The following is a 24,172-nucleotide window of genomic DNA, read 5'->3' as shown; positions in this document are numbered from 1 at the left end:
AGTTAATTGTGTATATTACCTTTAAAACTACTACTTTGAATGTTGTAGTTATCAATTGTTCTGTTAGCAATAGCCCATATTAGCAGACTTATTTCATTTCTAGTAAAGGCTATTTATCGTTATCGATAACAGTAAAATGTCCTCGATAAATGTTGGTTTGGTTGGTGTCGATAATTTTCGGTTTATCGTGCCAGCTCTAATAGAGGTCACCTGTGTTTGATTGGGAACGTGTTAAGAAGATCACATCGTTATGGTGTTATCATCCCAGGTTGTTATTAGGTCCGTTCTATTTGATGATGTTATAGCCGAGATGACAACACCGTCCATTCAGAAACCTCATGACCCACATTACAGTGGCGTTTCTGTTTCATTATCTCCATCTTCATTACTTGTCCCATTCCTTTACATCAGTTCAGAATGAAAAGGAGGGTAGGAAGCCACTTTAGACTTTTGACTCAGCCCTGGCTCCAGGGTGACAATAGCGCAACTCCGTCTGACGTAGGAAGACAATCGGGTTGAGACTGGAGTTTGGGGTGTGTACCTTAGTGGCTCTCCTATGGGCCCTAGGTACCACAGGTTGAGGGGGGCTACAGTCTGCATTCTCATTGTCCACTTCATCATTACAGTCACAGTGGGCATCTTTAGAACGCAGCCATGAAAGTGACTGCCCTGATGTTATCTAAGACGCATGGTTTAATCAATGATGTGATTTAGAATGTGGAATGAATGGCCTCGATTTGAAAAGGAGAGATTACTCACTTGATACTTAATTAGTAGAGGAACAGCAGAACAGACAGAGGAGAAAGTGATGAGCGGGACATGTCATTTAATCACTTGTTCACAAGCAAGATTCGCCTGATTTATTCAATTTCCTCCCTAATTAAATTGTAGAGCATCAACTTGCTAAGTGCTGAAATCTCCTTAAAGAACAAAACCACATTAACAGATTCTGTTGTCTGAGTTTGACTTTACCATGTAGTCAATGGCAGTACAGTCGACTCCTGATAAATGGAACGGCTTTCTACTGGAAAGCTACATATTGCAATTTAAACAGAGTTTGCATTTATCTGGACTTATCAGGGGTCTACATATAAAACATATTGTTTCCTAAGCATGTTTGTTGCATCAGTATGTTTAGAGTAACAAGCAAACAACCTGCTACTAACTCAGTGTATGAAATAGTGTTTTGTGATTCACTGCATGCTTGTCTGCTGTTAAAGCATGTGGAATGTTAACATTAACAATATTATTTACATTATTTTATTATTCATTACCACTTCGTGAAATGCATGCCCACTAAATTGTGTCTGTGTGTGTTGTCTGTATGTGTGTGTGTGTTGGCTGTATGTCAGGGTTTCCGTTAGGAAAATGTGGCACTGGACATTTGACCGGCAACGTTTTAATTTACCGGACATTTGCGAAATTTACCGGACCCATATGCATTGGGTGCGTAACCTGATTAGGGTGTCCACCCACGGTGCTCAGAATGACAGAAATCACATTTAGAATATGGTGATTCATATTAACAGAACATGCAAGTGGAGGATGCAATGATGTGCAATCCTTCTTACCGAATTCTGATGTGCACTTTGAACGTTAGAATAACTGTCCACATTTACTTTTCCTCAGCCAACAAGATGAGTAACAAACAGCAAAATGACTAGCCTATGTAAATGTAATATACAGTTCCACTAAATTATGCAAATTAACCTATAGACCGATAAGCATGACCAGTCAAATGTATTTCTATCGACTGGTATTTCCATCAATGAATAGGCTAAAAATCATTATTTCGCAATGGGATTTTTTTTTTCTTTCTCCCGGACAATTGGCCGGGGCCAATTTTATTTATCGGCTTTAAAATTAAAATAAAACGAACAAAAGCCGGCTATTACCAGCTAACGGAAACCCTGCTGTATGTGTAATGTGGTGTGTTGCCCTCCTCTGCTCAGAACGCCCTGTCTCGGTCCTATAATTCCAATTACGCCCCGCTGAGCTGCTCCCACTACAGCAGCTCTCGGGACGTGCACCACGCAGGCAGCCAAGGCTCTCTGGTCTTTGGTGCTGCCGCAGAAGGACGGCCTTACGGAGCCCAGGGCCTCTTTGTGAGTACTGGACTGTACTGGAGCTAGACTACAGCTCAGCCTCCTAGCTCCTAGCTGCCTCCTATCCAGGCAGATCTGATTCCTACCTCCTACTGCTTTTCAGCTTGGGCCCCTTTCCAATGCTTTTCAAAGGCATCCTTGGCTTCCACATCGTTCCATTCAGAATACAATGCCTTCCTCAGTTAAGATTGATCATTTTGTTGCGGGGCCTTTTTGTGATGTTCAAACCTTGAGGTTGTCATTGATCTGTGCTGGATGGAAACAAGGTTTCTCTCTCCACCCTGTTTGCTTCCATCACTTCAACCCTCAGATCTGGGATGACTTCACAGAAGGTTTCAAGGAAGGATGCATTTTAGAATGATTGGGACAGGGCCTTTGAACTGTATCGCTCCTTGCTGTAGTGTGACGCAACCTAACTTGTTTGAAAGGGGCATCCTTTGTCTGTGCACATAAACTAGTCCGCTCTACCACAAACTGTTTGTAGGGAAACTTACGATCTCTATCTCTATCAAGGATTCAGGTAGAGGAAACTCCTAGCTCTGTAGAATGCCATGGTCTCCCGAGTGGCGCAGCGGTCTAAGGCACTGCATCTTAGTGCTTGAGGCGTCACTACAGACTCCCTGGTTCGATTCCAGGCTGTATCACAACCGGCCGTGATTGGGAGTCCCATAGGGTGGCGCACAATTGGCCCAGCGTCGTCCGGGTTTGGCCGGTGTAGGCCGTCATTGTAAATATGAATTTGTTCTTAACTGACTTGCCTAGTTAAATAAAGGTTAAAAAAAGAACAATTAAGACCTGGCTGAACTAACACATTGCTTCTGTTGTATAAATTGAAAATGTTTGTAGTCTCTCAATTTACAGCAGAAAAGTAGCCTACCTTATCCAAACAGTAGTAGGGTTGAATAGGGCGGAAGCAGTGTTGTTATCCTTATAAGGGTTTTCTCTCTAAAACCTATTTTCTGTGTCATTATAGGCCATATGATAGGATGCAGTTGACAGTGAGATACTGAACAGGGATTTCACTGGCTTGGTGTAGAGGAATTTAATTTATCCAATGACATCGGTGCGTCGGAAGCCTTTGATTAGCAGTATAGGCTACAAGTCTCATCTCTGATGTGAAATAACATAATGTTGCATAGTACAGTTGGATGTGTTGAATAATAGTAGTATAATAATATTAGCAAGTTGCATGGTACAAAATGCCCCTTTTTAAACCTGGTTTCCCTCCCAACCTATAATTCACTTATCCCAGTGCTTTATCCACCCACCCTCCAGAACTCCAATCATGTAGCATGCTTCCCTTCTCAATCAAACTGATTCTCCCTTTAACGACACGTTGACTCATCAATCATCAGCTCGCTTAATGCCTCCTCTTCACTCCCACTGTTGATCACTTCAGAATCACCTCATAAGCCTTTCACTTCTTTGTGTGGAGATGAGCACTGTATTTGTCCAAGGTAAGTGTGGGGGGTGTAGTTGGAAGAACAAGTAGTTGTGGTGTTAGATTGAGTCGTAGTGTCAAATAGCGGCCTACTTGCTCATTTGCACTCAACATGTAGTCTTATGAATTAATGAATCATTGTTTCCTTCTCTATTTATTCTCTAAAGGACACTACTTTCGGCTCTAGTGCCCTACGTAGGGAATAATCATCCTCATTGTAAAGAATGTTATCCATAGATGTACTTTTCATGGGTGTTGGAATTACCTGGAGAAATTTCAGAATTAATGGTTAACACAACATATTCCATTTTTGTTAACCGAACATGCAACTAACATTATTAGCCTCAATCAGAACATGGTCAACTAATTCAGCTTAGATATGAAGAATTACCTCAACATTACCTAATAGTCCGGGGCTTCAGGGACTTGCCTAAAATAGTAGAGGTGTGTTTGTCACAGACAGACAGTGGTCAGGACATGGGCTTTCTTACTAAGCATCTGACATTGTTCCCTCTTCAGGATGACGTGGTTGGACCTCAAGGGCAACAGGGCTACACCATGGACACCCTCCGAAAAGTAAGTGCACACTAGAACCATATGTAGAGGATACCCATAAACCAATCAACCACCTCTTATCATTTTAACATTTCTAAAAAATTGTCTTCTCAAATTGGTTTGTTTTCCTACTATACAGTGGCTTGCGAAAGTATTCACCCCCCTTGGCATTTTTCCTATTTTGTTGCCTTACAACCTGGAATTAAAATGGATTTTTGGGGGGTTTATATCATTTGATTTACACAACATGCCTACCACTTTGAAGATGCAAAGTATTTTTTATTGTGAAACAAAGAAGAAATAAGACATAAAAGCAGAACTTGAGCGTGCATAGCTATTCACCCCTCCAAAGTCAATACTTTGTAGAGACATCTTTTGCAGCAGTTACAGCTGCAAGTCTCTTGGGGTATGTCTCTATAAGCTTGGCACATCTTGCCCATTCTTCAAGGCAAAACTGCACCAGCTCCTTCAAGTTGGATGGGTTCCGCTGGTGTACAGCAATCCTTAAGTCATACCACAGATTCTCAATTGGATTGAGGTTTGGACTTTGACTAGGCCATTCCAAGACATTTAAATATTTCCCCTTAAACCACTCAAGTGTTGGTTTAGCAGTATGCTGGAAGGTGAACCTCCGTCCCAGTCTCAAATCTCTGGAAGACTGAAACAGGTTTCCCTCAAGAATTTCCCTGTATTTAGCGCCATCCATCATTCCTTCAATTCTGACCAGTTTCCCAGTCCCTGCCGATGGAAAAACATCCCACCACCATGCTTCACTGTGGGGATGGTGTTCTCTGGGTAATGAGAGGTGTTGGGTTTGCGCCAGACATAGCATTTTACTTGATGGCCAAAATGCTCAATTCTAGTCTCATCTGACCAGAGTACCTTCTTCCACATGCCTTTTGGCGAACACCAAACGTGTTTGCTTATTTTTTTTCTTTACGCAATGGCTTTTCTCTGGCCACTCTTCCATAAAGCCCAGCTCTGTGGAGTGTACGGCTTAAAGTGGTCCTATGGACAGATACTCCAATCTCCGCTGTGGAGCTTTGCAGCTCCTTCAGGGTTATCTTTGATCTCTTTGTTGCCTCTCTGATTAATGCCCTCCTTTCCTGGTCCGTGAGTTTTGGTGGGCGGCCCTCTCTTGGCAGGTTTGTTGTGGTGCCATATTATTTCAATTTTTTAATAATGGATTTAATGGTGCTCCGTGGGATGTTCAAAGTTTCTGATATTTTTTTATAACCCAACCCTGATCTGTACTTCTCCACAACTTTGTCCCTGGCCTGTTTGGAGAGCTCCTTGGTCTTCATGGTGCCCCTTGCTTAGTGGCGTTGCAGACTATTGGGCCTTTCAGAACAGGTATATATATATATACTGACATCAAATCAAATCAAATCAAATTTTATTGGCCACATGCGTCGAATACAACAGGTGCAGACATTACAGTGAAATGCTTACTTACAGCCCTTAACCAACAGTGCATTTCTTTTTAACAAAAAAAGTAAGAATAAAACAACAACAAAAAAAGTGTTGAGAAAAAAAGAGCAGAAGTAAAATAAAATAACAGTAGGGAGGCTATATATACAGGGGGGTACCGGTGCAGAGTCAATGTGCGGGGGCACCGGCTAGTTGAGGTAGTTGAAGTAATATGTACATGTGGGTAGAGTTAAAGTGACTATGCATAAATAATTAACAGAGTAGCAGCAGCGTAAAAGGATGGGGTGGGGGGGCAGTGCAAATAGTCCGGGTAGCCATGATGAGCTGTTCAGGAGTCTTATGGCTTGGGGGTAGAAGCTGTTGAGAAGTCTTTTGGACCTAGACTTGGCACTCCGGTACGGCTTGCCGTGCGGTAGCAGAGAGAACAGTCTATGACTAGGGTGGCTGGAGTCTTTGACAATTTTGAGGGCCTTCCTCTGACACCACCTGGTATAGAGGTCCTGGATGGCAGGAAGCTTGGCCCCAGTGATGTACTGGGCCGTACGCACTACCCTCTGTAGTGCCTTGCGGTCGGAGGCCAAGCAGTTGCCATACCAGGCAGTGATGCAACCAGTCAGGATGCTCTCGATGGTGCAGCTGTAGAATTTTTTGAGGATCTGAGGACCCATGCCAAATCTTTTTAGTCTCCTGAGGGGGAATAGGCTTTGTCGTGCCCTCTTCACGACTGTCTTGGTGTGTTTGGACCATGATAGTTCGTTGGTGATGTGGACACCAAGGAACTTGAAGCTCTCAACCTGTTCCACTACAGCCCCGTCGATGAGAATGGGGGCGTGCTCAGTCCTCTTTTTTTTCCTGTAGTCCACAATCATCTCCTTTGTCTTGGTCACGTTGAGGGAGAGGTTGTTGTCCTGGCACCACACGGCCAGGTCTCTGACCTCCTCCCTATAGGCTGTCTCATCGTTGTCGGTGTTCAGGCCTACCACTGTTGTGTCGTCTGCAAACTTAATGATGGTGTTGGAGTCGTGCCTGGCCATGCAGTCATGGGTGAACAGGGAGTACAGGAGGGGACTGAGCACGCACCCCTGAGGGGCTCCCGTGTTGAGGATCAGTGTGGCAGATGTGTTGTTACCTACCCTTACCACCTGGGGGCGGCCCGTCAGGAAGTCCAGGATCCAGTTGCAGAGGGAGGTGTTTAGTCCCAGGATCCTTAGCTTAGTGATGAGCTTAGAGGGCACTATGGTGTTGAATGCTGAGCTGTAGTCAATGGATAGCATTCTCACGTAGGTGTTCCTCTTGTCCAGGTGGGAAAGGGCAGTGTGGAGTGCAATAGAGATTGCATCATCTGTGGATCTGTTGGGGCGGTATGCAAATTGGAGTGGGTCTAGGGTTTCTGGGATAATGCTGTTGATGTGAGCCATGACCAGCCTTTCAAAGCACTTCATGGCTACAGACGTCAGTGCTACGGGTCGGTAGTCATTTAGGCAGGTTATCTTAGAGTCCTTGGGCACGGGGACTATGGTGGTCTGCTTGAAACATGTTGGTATTACAGACTCAGTCAGGGACATGTTGAAAATGTCAGTGAAGACACTTGCCAGTTGGTCAGCACATGCTCGGAGTACACGTCCTGGTAATCCATCTGGCCCTGTGGCCTTGTGAATGTTGACCTGCTTAAAAGTCTTACTCACATCGGCTACGGAGAGCGTGATCACATAGTCATCCGGAACAGCTGGTGCTCTCATGCATGCTTCAGTGTTGCTTGCCTCGAAGCGAGCATAGAATTGGTTTAGCTCGTCTGGTAGGCTTGTGTCACTGGGCAGCTCGCGGCTGTGCTTCCCTTTGTAGTCTGTAATAGTTTTCAAGCCCTGCCACATCCGACGAGCGTCAGAGCCAGTGTAGTACGATTCAATCTTAGTCCTGTATTGACTCTTTGCCTGTTTGATGGTTCGTCGGAGAGCATAGCGGGATTTCTTATAAGCGTCCGGGTTAGAGTCCCGCTCCTTGAAAGCGGCAGCTCTACCCTTTAGCTCAGTGCAGATGTTTCCTGTAATCCATGGCTTCTGGTTGGGGTATGTACGTACGGTCACTGTGGGGACGACATCATCGATGCACTTATTGATGAAGCCAGTGACTGATGTGGTGTACTCCTCAATGCTGTCTGAAGAATCCCGGAACATGTTCCAGTCTGTGCTAGCAAAACAGTCCTGTAGCTTAGCATCTGCTACATCTGACCACTTTTTTATTAACCGAGTCACTGGTGCTTCCTGCTTTAGTTTTTGCTTATAAGCAGGAATCAGGAGAATAGAGTTATGGTCAGATTTGCCAAATGGAGGGCGAGGGAGAGCTTTGTATGCGTCTCTGTGTGTGGAGTAAAGGTGGTCCAGAGTTTTTTTTCCTCTGGTTGCACATTTAACATGCTGGTAGAAATGAGGTAGAACGGATTTAAGTTTCCCTGCATTAAAGTCCCCGGCCACTAGGAGCGCTGCATCTGGATGAGCGTTTTCCTCTTGATTTATGGCCTTATACAACTCATTCAGTGCAATCTTAATGCCAGCATTGGTTTGTGGTGGTAAATAGACAGCTATGAAAAATATAGATGAAAACTCTCTTGGTAAATAGTGTGGTCTACAGCTTATCATAAGATACTCTACCTCAGGCGAGCAAAACCTCGAGACTTCCTTAGTATTTGATTTTGTGCACCAGCTGTTGTTTACAAATATACACAGACCGCCACCCCTTGTCTTACCGGAGTCAGCCGTTCTATCCTGCCGATGTAGCGTATAGCCCGCTAGCTGTATGTTATCCATGTCGTCGTTCAGCCACGACTCGGTGAAACATAAGATATTACAGTTTTTAATGTCCCGTTGGTAGGATAACCGTAATCTTAGGTCATCCAATTTGTTCTCCAATGATTGAAGATTGGCTAATAGGATTGATGGGAGCGGCAGTTTACTCGCTCGCCGTCGGATCCTTACAAGGCACCCCTACCTACGTCCACGATATCTCCGTCTCTTCCTCATGCGAATGACGGGGATTTGGGCCTTGTCGGGTGTATGTATGATATCCTTCGCGGCCGCCTCGTTGAAGAAAAAATCTTCGTCCAATACGAGTTGAGTAATCGCTGTCCTGATATCCAGAAGCTCTTTTTGGTTATAAGAGACGATGGCAGAAACATTATGTACAAAATAAATTACAAATAACGCGGAAAAACACACATAATAGTACAATTGGTTAGAGGGCTGTAAAACGGCAGCCATCTTCTCCGGCGCTGTTCTATGTGACAGATCATGTGACACTTAGATTGCACACAGGTGGACTTTATTTAACTAATTATGTGACTTCTGAAGGTAATTGGTTGCACCAGATCTTATTTAGGGGCTTCATAGCAAAGGGGGTGAATACATATGCACATACCACTTTTCCGTTATTTATTTTTTTGAATTTTTTGAAACAAGTTCTTTTTTTCATTTCACTTCACCAATTTGGACTATTTTGTGTATGTCCATTACATGAAATCCAAATAAAAATCAATTTAAATTACAGGTTGAAATGCAACAAAATAGGAAAAATGCCAAGGGGGATGAATACTTTTGCAAGGCACTGTATATTAGGAATGCAGACCATAAAGACCATGGAATTGTCATAGGCCTATACAGTTTTGAGTAGTTTCTTAACAAAAGGAGTGCAATAATTCTACAAATCGATCATACAACCCCACCATAACTAGAAGTGCCTGTCTGTCTGTCCCATCTCGGCACATGCATTCCTGACCCATAGCTTTTTCTGTTCCACTGCAAGTAGAGCGTTGCCCAGCCCCAGCCCAATACCCTTAGTAGAGCTAGCTAGCTGAGAATTAAGATATTGACCCAGCAACAGTACCTAGAAGCACCATCCTCCTCCACACCAGTGATTAATGACTTCTAATTAACAAGATCTGCCTTGAAAGAGATTATTGTTCAGGCCTATCTATTCTCACGGTGACACCTCTGCCTCCACCAGGGTCCTCTGACCCTCGCAGTGAGGTTTGGAGGAGCGCTGCTTCTGTATATACTGGTATTAATAGCTATGCTGGGTGGAATATGGTGGTGGAAGCTTAGCGTAGTTAAAGCTCCTCGGTCCAGTCCTCAGTGGGCTCTTGACCTCCATCACTAAGCTAGATACAGTATGGTACGGTGTCCGTGGACAATTCAAGGAATTGCAATTTAATAGAGTAAATAATATGTGAGATGTAGGCAGAATAAACTATTAAAATAAAGTATTCTACCGTATGTACAGTGTACAGTGTTTCTATATGACCTTCTCAGTGAGGCCTGAATGTGAAATATTTGATACCCAGAAATCACTCCCTTTCCATGACCTGTGAAATAATTAGAACAACATTATTCGCAATTCCATTTACACTGAGAGAATTGAATTTGTGAGTAATGTAGACATTTTGGGGCGTTCCTCCTGCTCCCTGCAGGTTGTCCGGTGGTACCGCAACTGTCCCTTTTCAGTAACCGGCTCAGACAGAGCCACAGAATGAGGTCAGTCGGCTGTCTGGGAGAATTTGAAATGGTCTGTTCGAAGAGATGTCGTACAGAGAACCACAGCGTGACTCATAGAGAGCCATTTTATTAAACGGACTGCAAGTCCTTATCAGACGTTAAATAAGGTCTTTCATATAAATGTCTCCTTCGAACGCATTGATGCAATGGTCTTTTTGTTTTAGTTCAGTCTACTCAATGTTCTTAGACTTACTGTCTATCTGCCTGGATGTAGATATGGAGAGAACAAAATACAATGGATCTCACTGTCGAATAGGAATACTAAGGACAAAGGCTTTTGAACTGGGCTTATAGATATGGAATTAATGAACTAATGTTATTTGGACGTCTTCCAACTTCTGGCCAAATGTGGGAAATGTGTCTACATTTTCAGATTCTACCTCAACGTTTACCAAGATGAAGTGGACTCTGTCGTAGTCCTTCAGACCTGGCATTGAGAATGACTTCAGTCGCTCCATAAAGAAAACCTATTGCTCATATAGTGCACTTCTGTAGACCAGAGCCCTAGTCTAGCCTAGCCTATTACATAGTATATAGGGAATAGGATGTCATTTCAAATTTGCCCTGAGTCACATAGTGAAGAAAGCCAAACCCCTGCCGGCCCAGCTACATTAATGGAACCTGCCAATAACCCCACCACCATCTAATAAAACCTAATTGATTTATCTCTGAAATTCATCCTCCACACTAGTCAGAGCGAAATTATTTCCATGATTTTGTTGCTTTGGGGGCAGTGGCGATGAGTCAGTGGATCCATTCCCCCTGGCCTGCTGCTTAAGACAGAGCATCTTGCTGGTGGTAAATCAGCAGCTTCTGAGGAAATCACACTCTTGTTCTGTCACATTATGTTCTTCTGTATGCCAGGCCTGCAGTTTAGCTTACCCTTTGGCCAAATCAAGTTTATTTTTATCTTGCTGAATTATAGCCTAGTATTTTTTTCTCTTGTTTTAGGTTCTGTGAAAGTATGGATTTGAGTACTGTGTATTCCCAAACCCTGCTGAACATTAAAGTGTATTGTCGGATGAGCATATTAGATATGCATTTTTTAAATCAATTTTGTTGGAATGTCAACTCTATAACAACATGGGTCTTTCTTTGTCTGTCTACGTGTGTGTCTGTTTATCTGTCTGTCTGTGTTTTGCCAGGTGCCTTCGATAAACGGTCAGATCGGCGGTCCGGTGCGAGGCCAGATGACATCGTGCCAGGCGCCAATGGCCCGCCACCCCTCCAGAGAGCAGCTCATTGACTACCTGATGCTCAAGGTCTCCCATGGCCAGCAGCCCCAGGGGCCCCCACCACGGGCCGACCACGACACACTGCAGCAGGAGGTAGGGTGGGGAAATGGATGGATGGAGAGAGAGAAGAGTTACAGTTAAACAATGCTCCCCATCCCTAATCCTGGAGAGCTATAGGGTGTTTAGCCCACAACTACAAACCTCATTCATCATGAAAACCTTGATTAACTAAGATTAGGTCAAACTCATATGTGTGTTTTAGTGCTGGGCTTGAACTACACCATCTAGGAATAGGGTTGATGACCACTGGGTTAAAGCATGCATAGCATTTCACTTAATAGTTGTTATTGGTGGTTTGGTTGTTACATAAATTACCTGGCTAGACTGAATCATAAAGACTTATCTGTCACTGGGATGTACAGTGCGTTCAGAAAGTATTCAGACCCCTTGACGTTTTCCACATTTAGTTACGTTACAGCCTTATTCTAAAATTTATTAAATATTTGTTTCCCTCATCAGTCTACACACAATACCCCATAATGACAAAGCAAATTTTTTTTTTTTTTTACATTTTTGGCTAATTTATAAATAAAATAAACTGAAATATCATATTTACATAAGTATTCAGACCCTATACTCAGTACTTTGTTGAATCACCTTTGGCAGCGATTACAGCCTCGAGTCTTCTTGGGTATGATGCTACAAGCATGGCACACCTGTATTTGGGGAGTTTCTCACATTCTTCTCTGCAAATCCTCTCAAGCTCTGCCAGGTTGGATGGGGAGCAAACGCTGCACAACTATTTTCAGGTCTCCAGAGATGTTCGATCGGGTTCAAGTCCGGGCTCTGGCTGGGCCACTCAAGGACATTCAGAGACTTGTCCTGAAGCCACTCCTGCGTTGTCTTGGCTGTGTGCTTAGGGTCGTTGTCCTCTTGGAAGGTGAACCTTCGCCCCAGTCGGAGGTCCTGAGCACCCTGGAGCAGGTTTTCATCAAGAATCTCTCAGTCTTTCCCTCGATCCTGACTAGTCTCCCAGACAGTGCCACTGAAAAACATCCCCACAGCATGATGCTGCCACCACCATGCTTCACCGTAGGGATGGTGCCAGGTTTCCTCCAGACGTGACGCTTGGCATTCAGGCAAAAGAGTTCCATCTTAGTTCCATCAGACCAGAGAATCTTGTTTCTTGTGGTCCTTTAGGTGCCTTTTGGCAAACTCCAAGCGGACTGTCATGTGGCTTCTGTCTGGCCACTTTACCATAAAGACCTGATTGGTGGAGTGCTGCAGAGATGGTTGTCTTTCTGGAAGGTTCTCCCATCTCCACAGAGGAACTTTGGAGCTCTGTCAGTGACCATTGGGTTCTTGATCACCTCCCTGACCAAGGCCCTTCTCCCCCGATTGTTCAGTTTGGCTGGGCGGCCAGCTCTAGGAAGAGTCTTGGTGGTTCCAAACTTCCATTTAAGAAGGATGGAGGCCACTGTGTTGTTGGGGACCTTCAATGCTGCAGAAATGTTTTTGTACCCTTCCCCAGATCGGTGTCTCAACACAATCCTGTCTCGGAGCTCTACGGACAATGCCTTCGACCTCATGGCTTGGTTTTTGCTCTGACATGCACTGTCAACTTTGGGACCTTATATACATTTTTACATTTTAGTCATTTAGCAGACGCTCTTATCCAGAGCGACTTACAGTTAGTGAGTGCATACATTTTTTCATACTGGCCCCCTGTGGGATTCGAACCCACAACCCTGGCGTTGCAAACGCCATGCTCTAACAACTGAGCTACACGGGACCATACCTATATAGACAGGTATGTGTCTTTCCAAATCATGTCCAATCCATTGAATTTACCACAGGTGGACTCCAATCAAGTTGTAGAAACATCTCAAGGATGATCAATGAAAACAGGATGCGCCTGAGCTCAATTTCGAGTCTCATAGTAAAGGGTCTGAATACTTATGTAAATAAGGTATTTATGTTTTACATTTACATTCGCAAAAATGTCTAAAAACCAGTTTTTGCTTTGTCATAATGGGGTATTGTGTGTAGATTGAGGAACATTTTATATTTATTCAATTTTAGAATAAGGCTGTAACGTAACAAAATGTGGATAAAGGGGAAGGGGTCTGAATACTTTTCGAATGCACGGTATGTGACTCGTATTCAAATGTACAGTTTACAGTAAAGTCCCCTGTGAAGGTAGTAATGTAATGTCTGTTTTCCAGTTCCGTGTGAAAGTGGAGAAGAACCCAGAGTTGGGGTTCAGTATATCAGGAGGAGTGGGAGGACGGGGAAATCCCTTTCGTCCAGACGATAATGTATGTACACTCATCGGCCCTCTTATTTTTCCAGCCCACTGCATGTGACATTTAATCTAAGCACTTACACAATTGAGGCCTCTGTAAGGTTTGCATTATGTTAGTTGTTAACTGTATAGCAATTCAGTTTGTTACTGCATTTGTACGGATTCTGCAACAATCTATCAATCAATAAATAATGTCATGAGTGTTGTTAACCAGATGGGTGTGATTCGTCTCTCTCTCCTCTCTCAGGGCATCTTCGTGACAAGGGTCCAGCCTGAGGGACCTGCCTCCAAGATACTCCAGCCTGGAGACAAGATCCTCCAGGTAAACCCAATAATACCATTCCCTCTATGTCCCCATCACTATAAATCGATACTGTATCGATTATTTGCTGAACACGTTTACCTACTACAAAATACCTTACACATCAGAGCCAAAGTTGCCATCTTGGTGTTGAGCTATATCTCTCCTTGTTTCCCCCCAGGCGAACGGATATAGCTTTGTGAACGTTGACCATGGGAATGCCGTGGCACTGCTGAAGACGTTTCCCACCACTGTTGATATGATCATCGTCCGAGAGTTGGCGGCGTAGAGAGAGACAGGCGGGACTGTGGAGTGATGAACTCCAATCCTTCTTATTTTTATACATAGAGGGGCCTTGTCTATAAATAGAAGACCTGAACTGCTTTATGGTGAAGAGAACCTTTTAGAGCTTTTGGGATAATGGGGGCCAAACCACTGCATCAAGTCGACTTATTGGGGGAGGAGAGGGACCTGGGGGGGGGTGGAGGGGGGCAAACATCTGGAAGCATGCGTTGTCTACTTGGTCGTCTTAAAGAAGCCGTCACTGTGGGATAGCACGGTTATTTTTTACACAGAGGACGCTGCAGAGACGGTGTGTGCTCCAACGACACAGAGATTTTTTTCTGTAACGTTAGACTTTGTTTTTTTAAAGATAATAATTGACCTACATCAATACGGAGTTGTAGTTGCTGTAGTTGAGCATTAACTGTAGTTGACCACTAGAGGGCAGGGCTCCCTCTGTCTCTCTCTCTCGCTCTCTCTCTCTCTCTCTGCTGACATCTTATTTGCCCTTTTTAAATCATGTCTTTTTTTAATTTAAGAAGATGCTGAGACCACTTATTTGACCTAGGCGAGATTTGATCTGGGGGACAATGTTAGGTGCTTTCTTGTGGAGATGAATGTAGTGCTGGGTTGCGCTTTCAGAAAGATGTTTAAGAATTTCCCCCCTGACTACTTGCAATTGTGACCATTTTTGACTGGGTCCTGTACATGGTGGATAGTTTAGAAGGACAATTCATTTGCCTCTGCCTCCATAAAACCTGTGAGCCACACACTGCATACATCCAGTATATACTAGGAGCAGTTCCATGGCACCACTGGCTTGGAATATCCCTCACCTGAAAAGACCACTGCCTGTGCCGTCACTCAACTCCTGAACAAAACCTTTCTAACAGACGAGGACACTCTGTCACTGAATCAACTACCCCGGTTGCTGACTGCTTGGATGCTGTAAAACGCTCTTTGTATGTGAAATGGAATTGGGACTGGGATATGGAACGGATCATGATATTTCTTTGTGGGGAAACTGACTGGGAGTAACAATAGAGGAATGTATTTGCTTGGCCTTAATTAGCCTAGCCAGGATGTGATGTGAGATAGTGGGTCAGGAGGCAGAGTGGTAATGTTAGGTCACCAAAACATGTTGAGACCATGGTCAGGTGTTGGGCAGGTGCTGGTGGGAGGAACGCCCTATTCCCCAAAGTGCGCTACATACTAGTGGTGCACTATATACAAAGGATATAGGGTGTCATTTGAGATGCAGCCTGTATCAGACTCCGAGCAGGTGTAGGCCTGGTCTCTGGGCCCCTTCCACTCATGTTGGTAAGATTCTAAAGGGCTTCTCCCACAAGGCAGCCATTGGTGACTAGAGAACACTCACACAATGCTTTGAGATTAAAAAGGGGTTTATGTCAGTCTAACATATTTTTGTTTAAGTGGGGGAAAACAACCATAGTTTGCCTTTGTGTATAAAAATCTTATTTTTAGACATCAAGCTAGGCTTTTCACTCTCTTTTTTTGTTGGGATAGTGTTGTTTCATGCATGGACTCTTTTCTTTACGCTGGGGGTGGGGGGGGGGACTGAGCTGTTAAGTGCCATAGACCTTGAACTGTTTGAACAAGGGGAGGGAGGGAGTGACTACCCTGAGACCCAAGCAATATTCACATATTTATCTTCACAACAAACTAAACACTCTCCTCTTGAGTACACCCACCTTACTCGACACAATGGTTTAATAGCAATAGTCAGAGGCTTTATTTTCAGTCAGAAAGACATCCGGTTGCATTTTTAAAAACCTATTTTTTAAAAACGGCAAGAAGAAAACTCTTTTAGAGATCGCTGATTGTTATACAGGATTTTATATTGTAAAGAATCTTTTCTAATGAAAAACAACATGGGGAGTTACATTACAGATCTTTTTAGCAAAGAAACTAAAATGTAAAAGTCTGCATTGTATAATAGTGAATGCTCTTGCGTCACTCAGCCCTAGGCTTACATATGTTGCAGGTTTTCCCAAACTTGACTGCTCAGAAAACCGTTCAAACCAACTGGTTACATGTATCTGTACAAACATGAATAACTTTTACCCCAGTGTAAAATAAACTCAATCAGAGCTGCAAAGTCATTTGTAATGTTTCTAATTGAATAGTGTAAAGTTATAAAAATGCTTTTAAAAGCTTTTATGCTATGTCCACTTGGTGTAATCAACAGTCTATAGATGTATGTGTTTGCATGAAGTCACCCAATGAATTGTCTATTTTGAAACCTTTAGAAATATTTCCTATAGAAAGGGAAACGATCCAATTCAAAGATATCTACAAGTTATGGCCCCACTGAACATTTTTTGTAAATGGATTGTAACGCAAACACAATAGTGACAGAGTGTATATAAAGTACTTATCAGAGATTGATAATTGTTTTTTCACAAAGTTAATGACATTGTCGTCATCCAAATCCTTCACAAATTTCAAATGGTATGCATGTAATCTACTGTACCTGTATGTAATTCAATGTTACTTTATGCATACACCTAAAGATTATACTCATGTTACTGTCAACTTGTGACTCAAATGGAAAACACTGTGTCAATGATGTTCGCTCCCCTTTTTCCATTTTGAATTCCAACTGAACATTGCCCCCAACTGAAACTGTCCTGTTTTTAAAAAAAATCAACTGCAGACCAAGTGGCATGCTCATAACTGCAAATATTTGTCATTGGTCAATATTAGCCTAGAGAGGTAACATATTGACTTGTTAAGATTTCTCTCCTGCATTTCCCCCATCGCAAGATTACTGTCAGTACATCATGTTTTAAATTTGAACATTGTAATTATGCTTTTGTGCTGTTTTGTTGTGGGCACTGTGTTCTTTTACTTTCTATCTGGGAATTGGAACAATCTAATGAGATTTCTTGGGTCAAGTTCATATTTTTTAAAATATTTGTGGCAAAACAGTAAGAAAGAAAATAACTGTCCAATAGACGGTGGACGATCTGGGACTAAAACCTAGGGGGTCACCTGTTTGCCATATCCAAGAAAAACTGGTCTTCTCTTCACGCTCCGACCTTGTTTTTATTTATTTAGCTCAGTCTCCTGTGACTTTTTAGACATTACTAATCAAAATGTAAATACTTTTAAAAAAGTTAAATCAATTAATCATGGCATTAGTCACTCTTGAGTTTGTAAAACCAGCAATAAATTGCAATGCAAACGCAACCCTTTTAATGTATAGCTATTTCAACAGATTCTCTGGAAACAGCTACAGTAAGATGATTTATATGCATTTATTCAACATTCCAGATTTTGTATATAGTAAAACTGTTTCTGAGGTAACCTGTGGAAAATAAGAAATAAACTAATGCTCTTTACAATTGTTTCCTTCATTGAGTGACTTTCTCTCCTTTCTTTCCTAAAGGCTTGAATGTGGCAATTTCCCATGCCAGACTATATGACAGTAATATGTTGAAGATAGTTGTAAGAAATGCATCTTAATACAATACAGACATTTTAGGATTAAGAATATCAAAAAACAAAAAAACATATTTGGACTAGATAATGCTAAACAAGGTTGGAATGCTGTTATATAAATTGAACAGAAGACAAGTAGTTAACAGCATGATCATTGCACAGGTGCCCCTTGTGCTGGGGACAATAAAAGGCTACTCTAAAATGTGCAGTTTTGTCATACAATGCCACAGATGTCTCAGGTTTTAAAGGAGTGTGCAATTGGCATGCTGACTGCAGGAATGTCCACCAGAGCTGTTGCCAGAGAATGTAATGTTAATTTCTCTACACAATCCAACATCGTTTTAGAGAATTTGGAGGTGCGTCCAACCAGCCTCACTACCGCAGACCACATGTAACCACGCCAGTGCAGGACCTTCACATCCGGCTTCTTTACCTGCGGGATCGTCTGAGACCAGCCACCCGGACAGCTGATGAAACTGGGGGTTTGCAAAACCGAAGAATGTCTGCACAAACTGTCAGAATCCGTCGCAGGGAAGCTCATCTGCGTGCTCGTTGTCCTCACCAGGGTCTTGACCTGACTGCAGTTTGGCGTCGTAACCGACTTCAGTGGGCAAATGCTCACCTTCGATGGCCACTGGCATGCTGGAGAAGTGTGCTCTTCACAGATGAATCCCGGCTTCAACTGTACCGGGCAGATTTGCTGATGTCAACGTTGTGAGCAGAGTGCTCCATGGTGGCAGTGGGGTTATGGTATGAGCAGGCATAAGCTAATGACAACGAACACAGTCTTTCTGGGTACGTTTCTAAGAGCTTTGCACACCTGGATTGTACAATATTTGTTCATTATTCTTTCAAACATTCTTCAGGCTCTGTCAAATTGGTTGTTGATCATTGCTAGACAACCATTTTCAAGTCTTGGCATAGATTTTCAAGCAGATTTAAGTCAAAACTGTAACTTGACACATGTAAACTGTGTTTATGCAACATGCATGACATTTCTAATGCACGTCTGTGTTCTCTTGCAGCAATACACCACTCCCCTTCTCGTCCAAAGTGTGTTACATAAAGCTTCGAGAGCATTTTCCAGTGTTGGCGTGGCTCAACATTTAACCAACACTGATTAATTTATTTAAAAAGCTTTGATAGTAGTCCCATGTGCGAAATGTGTGTATGCCCAAGTTTATTCAAGTGATGTTGTTGACATAATGAGTGTTACTGTGTAGTCAACATAATTCCTGTGAAATCATGTGGTCTTGTGGTTGGTCAAACCTGTGAAATTGTAGCTAACCTAAGTATCATACATTTAAATAGCAGGTAGACACGCAAATGTTTCTTTCCAGTGTATTTTATTGTGTAACATTTAAAAATATGTATACAGTACCAGTCAAAAGTTTGGACACACCTACTCATTCAAGGGTTTTTCTTTATTTGTACTATTTTCTACATTGTAGAATAATAGTGAAGATATAAAAACTATGAAATAACACACATGGAATCATGTAGTAACCAAAAAAGTGTTAAACAAATATAATATATTATTTGCCTTGATGACAGCTTTGCATTCTCTCAACCAGCTTCATGAGGAATGATTTTCCAACAGTCTTGAAGGAGTTCCCACATATGCTGAGCACTTGTTGGCTGCTTTTCCTTCACTCTGCGGTCCAACTCATCCCAAACCATCTCAATTGGGTTGAGGTCGGGTGATTGTGGAGGCCAGGTCATCTGATGCAGTACTCCATCACTCTCCTTCTTGGTCAAATAGCCCTTACACAGCCTGGAGGTGTGTTGGGTCATTGTCCTGTTGAAAAACAAATGATAGTATTGCTGCAGAATGCTGTGGTACCCATGCTGGTTAAGTGTGCCTTGAATTCTAAATAAATCACAGACAGTGTCACCAGCAAAGCACCCCCACACCATCACACCACCTCCTCCATGCTTCACGGTGGGAACCACACATGCGGAGATCATCCGTTCACCAACTCTGCGTCTCACAAAGACACAGCGGTTGGAACCAAAAATCTCACATTTGGACTCATCAGACCAAGGGACATATTTCCACCGGTCTAATGTCCATTGCTCGTGTTTCTTGGCCCAAGCAAGTCTCTTCTTCTTATTGGTGTCCTTTAGTAGTGGTTTCTTTGCAGCAATTCGACCATGAAGGCCTGATTCACGCAGTCTCCTCTGAACAGTTGATGTTGAGATGTGTCTGTTACTTGAACTCCGTGAAGCATTTATTTGGGCTGCAATCGGAGGTGCAGTTAACTCTAATTAACTTATCCTCTGCAGCAGAGGTAACTTTGGGTCTTCCTTTCCTGTGGCGGTCCTCATGAGAGCCAGTTTCATCATAGTGCTTGATGGTTTTTGCGACTGCACTTGAAGAAACTTTCTAAGTTCTTGAAATGTTCCATATTGAATGACCTTCATGTCTTAAAGTAATGATGGACTGTCATTTCTCTTTGTTTTTTTGAGCTGTTCATGCCATAATATGGACTTGGTCTTTTACCAAATAGGGCTATCTTCTGTATACCACCCCTACCTTGTCACAACACAACTGATTGATACATATATATACAAATTAACTTTTAACAAGGCACACCTGTTAATTGAAATACATTCCAGGTGACTACCTCATGAAGCTGGTTGAGAAAATGCCAAGTGTGTGCAAAGCTGTCATTAAGGCAAAGGGTGGCTACTTTGAAGAATCTCAAATATAAAATATATTTAGATTTGTTTAACACTTTTTTGGTTACCAAATGATTCCATGTGTTATTTCATAGTTTTGATGTCTTCACTATTATTCTAAAATGTATACAATAGTAAAAATAAAGAAGAACCCTGGAATTAGTAGGTGTGTCCAAACTTTTAACTGGTACTATATACACTACCGTTCAAAAGTTTGGGGTCACTTAGAAATGTCCTTGTTTTCCATGAAAACATACATGAAATGAGTTTGAATAGGAAATATAGCAAAATGCATAGGAAATGTAGTCATTGACAAGGTTAGAAATAATGATTTTTAATTGAAATAATAATTGTGTCCTTCAAACTTTCCTTTCATCAAAGAATCCTCCATTTGCAGCAATTACAGCTTTGCAGACCTTTGGCATTCTAGTTGTCAATTTGTTGAGGTAATCTGAAGAGATTTCACCCCATGCTTCCTGAAGCACCTCCCACAAGTTGGATTGGCTTGATGGGCACTTCATACGTACCATACGGTCAAGCTGCTCCCACAACAGCTCAATAGGGTTGAGATCCGGTTACTGTTCTGGCTATTCCATTATAGACAGAATACCAGCTGACTGCTTCTTCCCTAAATAGTTTCAGAAGAAAGTTCTTTGTTTCTGGCCATTTTGAGCCTGTAATCGAACCCACAATTGCTGATGCTCCAGATACTCAACTAGTCTCAAGAAGGCCAGTTTTATTGCTTCTTTAATCAGCACAACAGTTTTCAGCTGTGCTAACATAATTGCTAAAGGGTTTTCTAATGATTAATTAGCCTTTTAAAATGATAAACTTGGATTAGCAAACACAACGTGCCATTGGAACACATGACTGATGGTTGCTGATAATGGGCCTCTGTACGCCTATGTAGATATTCCATAAAAAATCTGCCGTTTCCAGCTACAATAGCCATTTACAACATTAACAATGTCTACACTGTATTTCTGATCAATTTGATGTTATTTTAATGGACAAAAAAAAATGCTTTTCTTTTGAAAACAAGGACATTTCTAAGTGACCCCAAACTTTTGAACGGTAGCGTATATATATATATATATATATATATATATATATATAAACAATTTTTACTTTTGTTTATTTAGTAAATATTTTCTTAACTCTATTTTCTTAAAACTGCATTGTTATTTAAGGGCTTGTAAGTAAGCAATTCACGGTTGTATTTGGCGCATGTGATTTGTTATTTTCCATTAGGAATACAAATTAGCTTCCACACTAACACTATCCCAGATCCAAGATGGCCTAATGCATATTGTTATCTTGTCCAATATCCAACTTAATTGCACTGTCTCTGTAATATTATACTTCAACATGTTTGCGAGTTAATGCACAAGGACAGCACTGAGCACTCCATTAATTAGTAGTGGTTTCTTTGCAGCAATTCAACCATGAAGGCCTGATTCACGCGGTCTCCTCTGAACAGTTGATGTTGAGATGTGTCTGTTACTTGAATTCTGTGAAGCATTTATTTGGGCTGCAATCTGAGGTGCAGTTAACTCTAATGAATTTATCCTCTGCAGCAGAGGTAACTTTAGGTCTTCCTTTCCTGTGGCGGTCCTCATGAGGGCCAGTTTCATCATAGTGCTTGATGGTTTTTGCGACTGCACTTAAAAACGTTCTTATTTTCATAAGGGAACAAAGGACAATCAGAGCTAAAAATATCTTGAAACTGTGTTTATGTGCAGTACATCCTACCTGAAAATCTCTTAATCTTCATTTCAACGTTCTACTTGCCTAGCTAGTAAACCTTGCTCTATCTATGTTTGTGTTACTGCAGCAGCTGAGTGTCCCCATAGCTTCTCTGGACCCTGTAGTGTCGACCCCGGCCCTAGCTGTGGCTGGAGCAGGTGGGGTGTCCTTCGCCCAGCCCACTCTCATTGGGAATGTGGACCCCTCCAAGGTGGACGAGATCAGGAGGACCGTCTACGTCGGCAACCTCAACTCGCAGGTAACAGGGACCAAAGAGTAACTGTAGTATTATGCGGCGTATTCAAATTTCCATACATATTTCCCATTGACATAAATGCATGATTTAAGTGCAAAATTCAGAGTTCAAATGTTTGTATTTGAAGTAAGGGTTTGGCACTTGGATGTAGCACCTGTTTTTTTGTGTGTGTTTAAAAACAATAGTTCAACACTTATAATTTGTCATAGGATGATGCCATGATCTTATGACATTTAGCTCATTGCAATAATGATCAAATGCGCTCTCTTCTCCCTCCATAGATCACTACTGCAGAGCAGCTGCTGGAGTACTTTAAGCAGGTGGGCGATGTGAAGTTTGTGCGCATGGCGGGGGATGAGACACAGCCCATGTGCTTTGCCTTCGTGGAGTTTACCGACCAGAGCATAGACCTTCAACGGCATCATGTTCGGAGTACGCCTCAAAAAAATCTAAATTATAATGTATTTTAGAAATCTGTGCATGTTCACTGTAAATGCTGAATATTTGTTTAACTGAAACATAATTGTCGTTCCCTCCAACTACATGTTAAATCAACAGCCAATAATGTAGCTAGATACTGTCTTGGCAACCTTAAATTGACAGACTTACCAATTAACGAACTTGCTCTTAAGTTTATTGTTCTTTCTTTCTGGGACGGTGATGTGATGCTCACGAAGTTGTGTTGTGATGCTGTCCGAGTTGTGCATTAACAGGATCGAACGTGTTTTTGGTCAGGATTTAACCATTCCAACAACGCCATTGTGAAGCCCCAAGAGCTGACCCCTCAGGCTGCAGCCAAGGAGCTGGAGAACGTGATGAAGAGGGTCAGAGAGGCCAGTCCACCATCGCCACCATCATAGTAGAGCCAGGACAGAGGCCAACCACAGTCAGCTCACTCTCTGTCATCCGCACGGATCCTCGTTTTTTTTGTGTCAAAATTAGTTCCCAACAAAAAATATTCCTAAATTTGACATATTTGAAGGCACAGCGTTGGAGAAAAGTAAGGCAGATATTCTGTAATAATAAAATGCTTAGGCTTTACTACAGATGGAAATACAAGTATAGGGATAGATACATGGAGAATGTTTCAACTTCACATGATGTCTTTCTCAGACTGAGATTAGTCTGAGGGTATGATTAGTCTGACCAAGCACTTCTTCTTTCAGAGGAAGTGAAGAAATGCTTGTCCAGTCGCTCCTGACCGTCCAGGAGATCCAGAACAAGGTCGTGGTCTCGCTCCTGCTCGAGAACGAGGAAGAATCGGTCCCGTTCCAGGCACAGGTACGGTCCGGGATTGAGAATTCCTCTCACAGGCAAATAAAGTTAACTTGATTTGGTCTAATAACATAAATTCTCCCCTTCTTGCTTTCTCGTCTCCAGAAGCAGACTCTCTCAGAGGTCGCGGCCCAAGGTCAGCGAGACCCACAGCTCTCGGGGCGTCCACAAGAGACTCTCGCGCTCCAGAGCCAGGCAGAGGAGCCGCAGCCGCTCCAGATCTGCAGTCTGTGGTTTCCAAAATATTTTATTTTGAGATAAGCCTGAAGGCTTTTGTAAATTAAATAAAACAGGACATTTCTATCTGTGGTGAAGTCTTTAGTCATGACCCTGAGTTAAGGCATTCAAGCCTAAATGTGTATAGTTTTATGTTATTTTGTTAGTCTGCACCTCACCTTAAAGGGTGTGCATTAAGCTGGGACGATAAACGGAAAATGTTCAATACCGACCGAAACGACCATTTATCAAGGATTTACTAATATCGATAATAACGATAAGTAGCCTTTGTGAAGTTTTGAAATAAAATAAGTCAGCTAATATGGACAATTG

General features: G+C 42.4%; 1 protein-coding gene and 1 pseudogene across 8 annotated transcripts in view; both read left to right on the top strand.

The window, feature by feature from the left end:
- LOC311100272 (erbin-like) overlaps window positions 1-17,570 on the top strand; it is a 126,642-nt gene extending 109,072 nt beyond the window's left edge. For 4 of the 7 annotated variants that reach the window (XM_084141120.1, XM_084141121.1, XM_084141118.1 and 1 more), the window contains 6 exons: window positions 1,953-2,105; window positions 4,066-4,122; window positions 11,222-11,404; window positions 13,537-13,629; window positions 13,864-13,938; window positions 14,099-17,570. In XM_084141120.1, coding sequence (XP_083997246.1) covers window positions 1,953-2,105; window positions 4,066-4,122; window positions 11,222-11,404; window positions 13,537-13,629; window positions 13,864-13,938; window positions 14,099-14,206 — 669 coding nt within the window. In that variant the 3' untranslated portion in view covers window positions 14,207-17,570. Of the gene's footprint in view, window positions 1-1,952; window positions 2,730-4,065; window positions 4,123-11,221; window positions 11,405-13,536; window positions 13,630-13,863; window positions 13,939-14,098 lie in introns of those variants that run through there. The other 3 variants (XM_084141122.1, XM_084141124.1, XM_084141123.1) reach the window with 2 other exon arrangements.
- On the top strand, window positions 15,338-23,926 carry LOC311099421 (annotated as a pseudogene). The gene is made up of 8 exons (XR_014615713.1): window positions 15,338-15,351; window positions 18,690-18,782; window positions 22,142-22,351; window positions 22,630-22,780; window positions 23,062-23,207; window positions 23,337-23,348; window positions 23,558-23,629; window positions 23,732-23,926. The product of XR_014615713.1 is annotated as an uncharacterized misc_RNA (transcript).
- The last annotated feature ends 246 nt before the right edge of the window (window positions 23,927-24,172 follow it).

This window comes from Coregonus lavaretus (assembly GCF_964263955.1).
Source record: "Coregonus lavaretus genome assembly, chromosome: 24".
In the NCBI taxonomy this organism is placed as follows: Eukaryota; Metazoa; Chordata; class Actinopteri; order Salmoniformes; family Salmonidae; genus Coregonus; species Coregonus lavaretus.
Note: the sequence above shows the minus strand (reverse complement) of the source record. Positions and strands in the feature narration are given on the sequence as shown.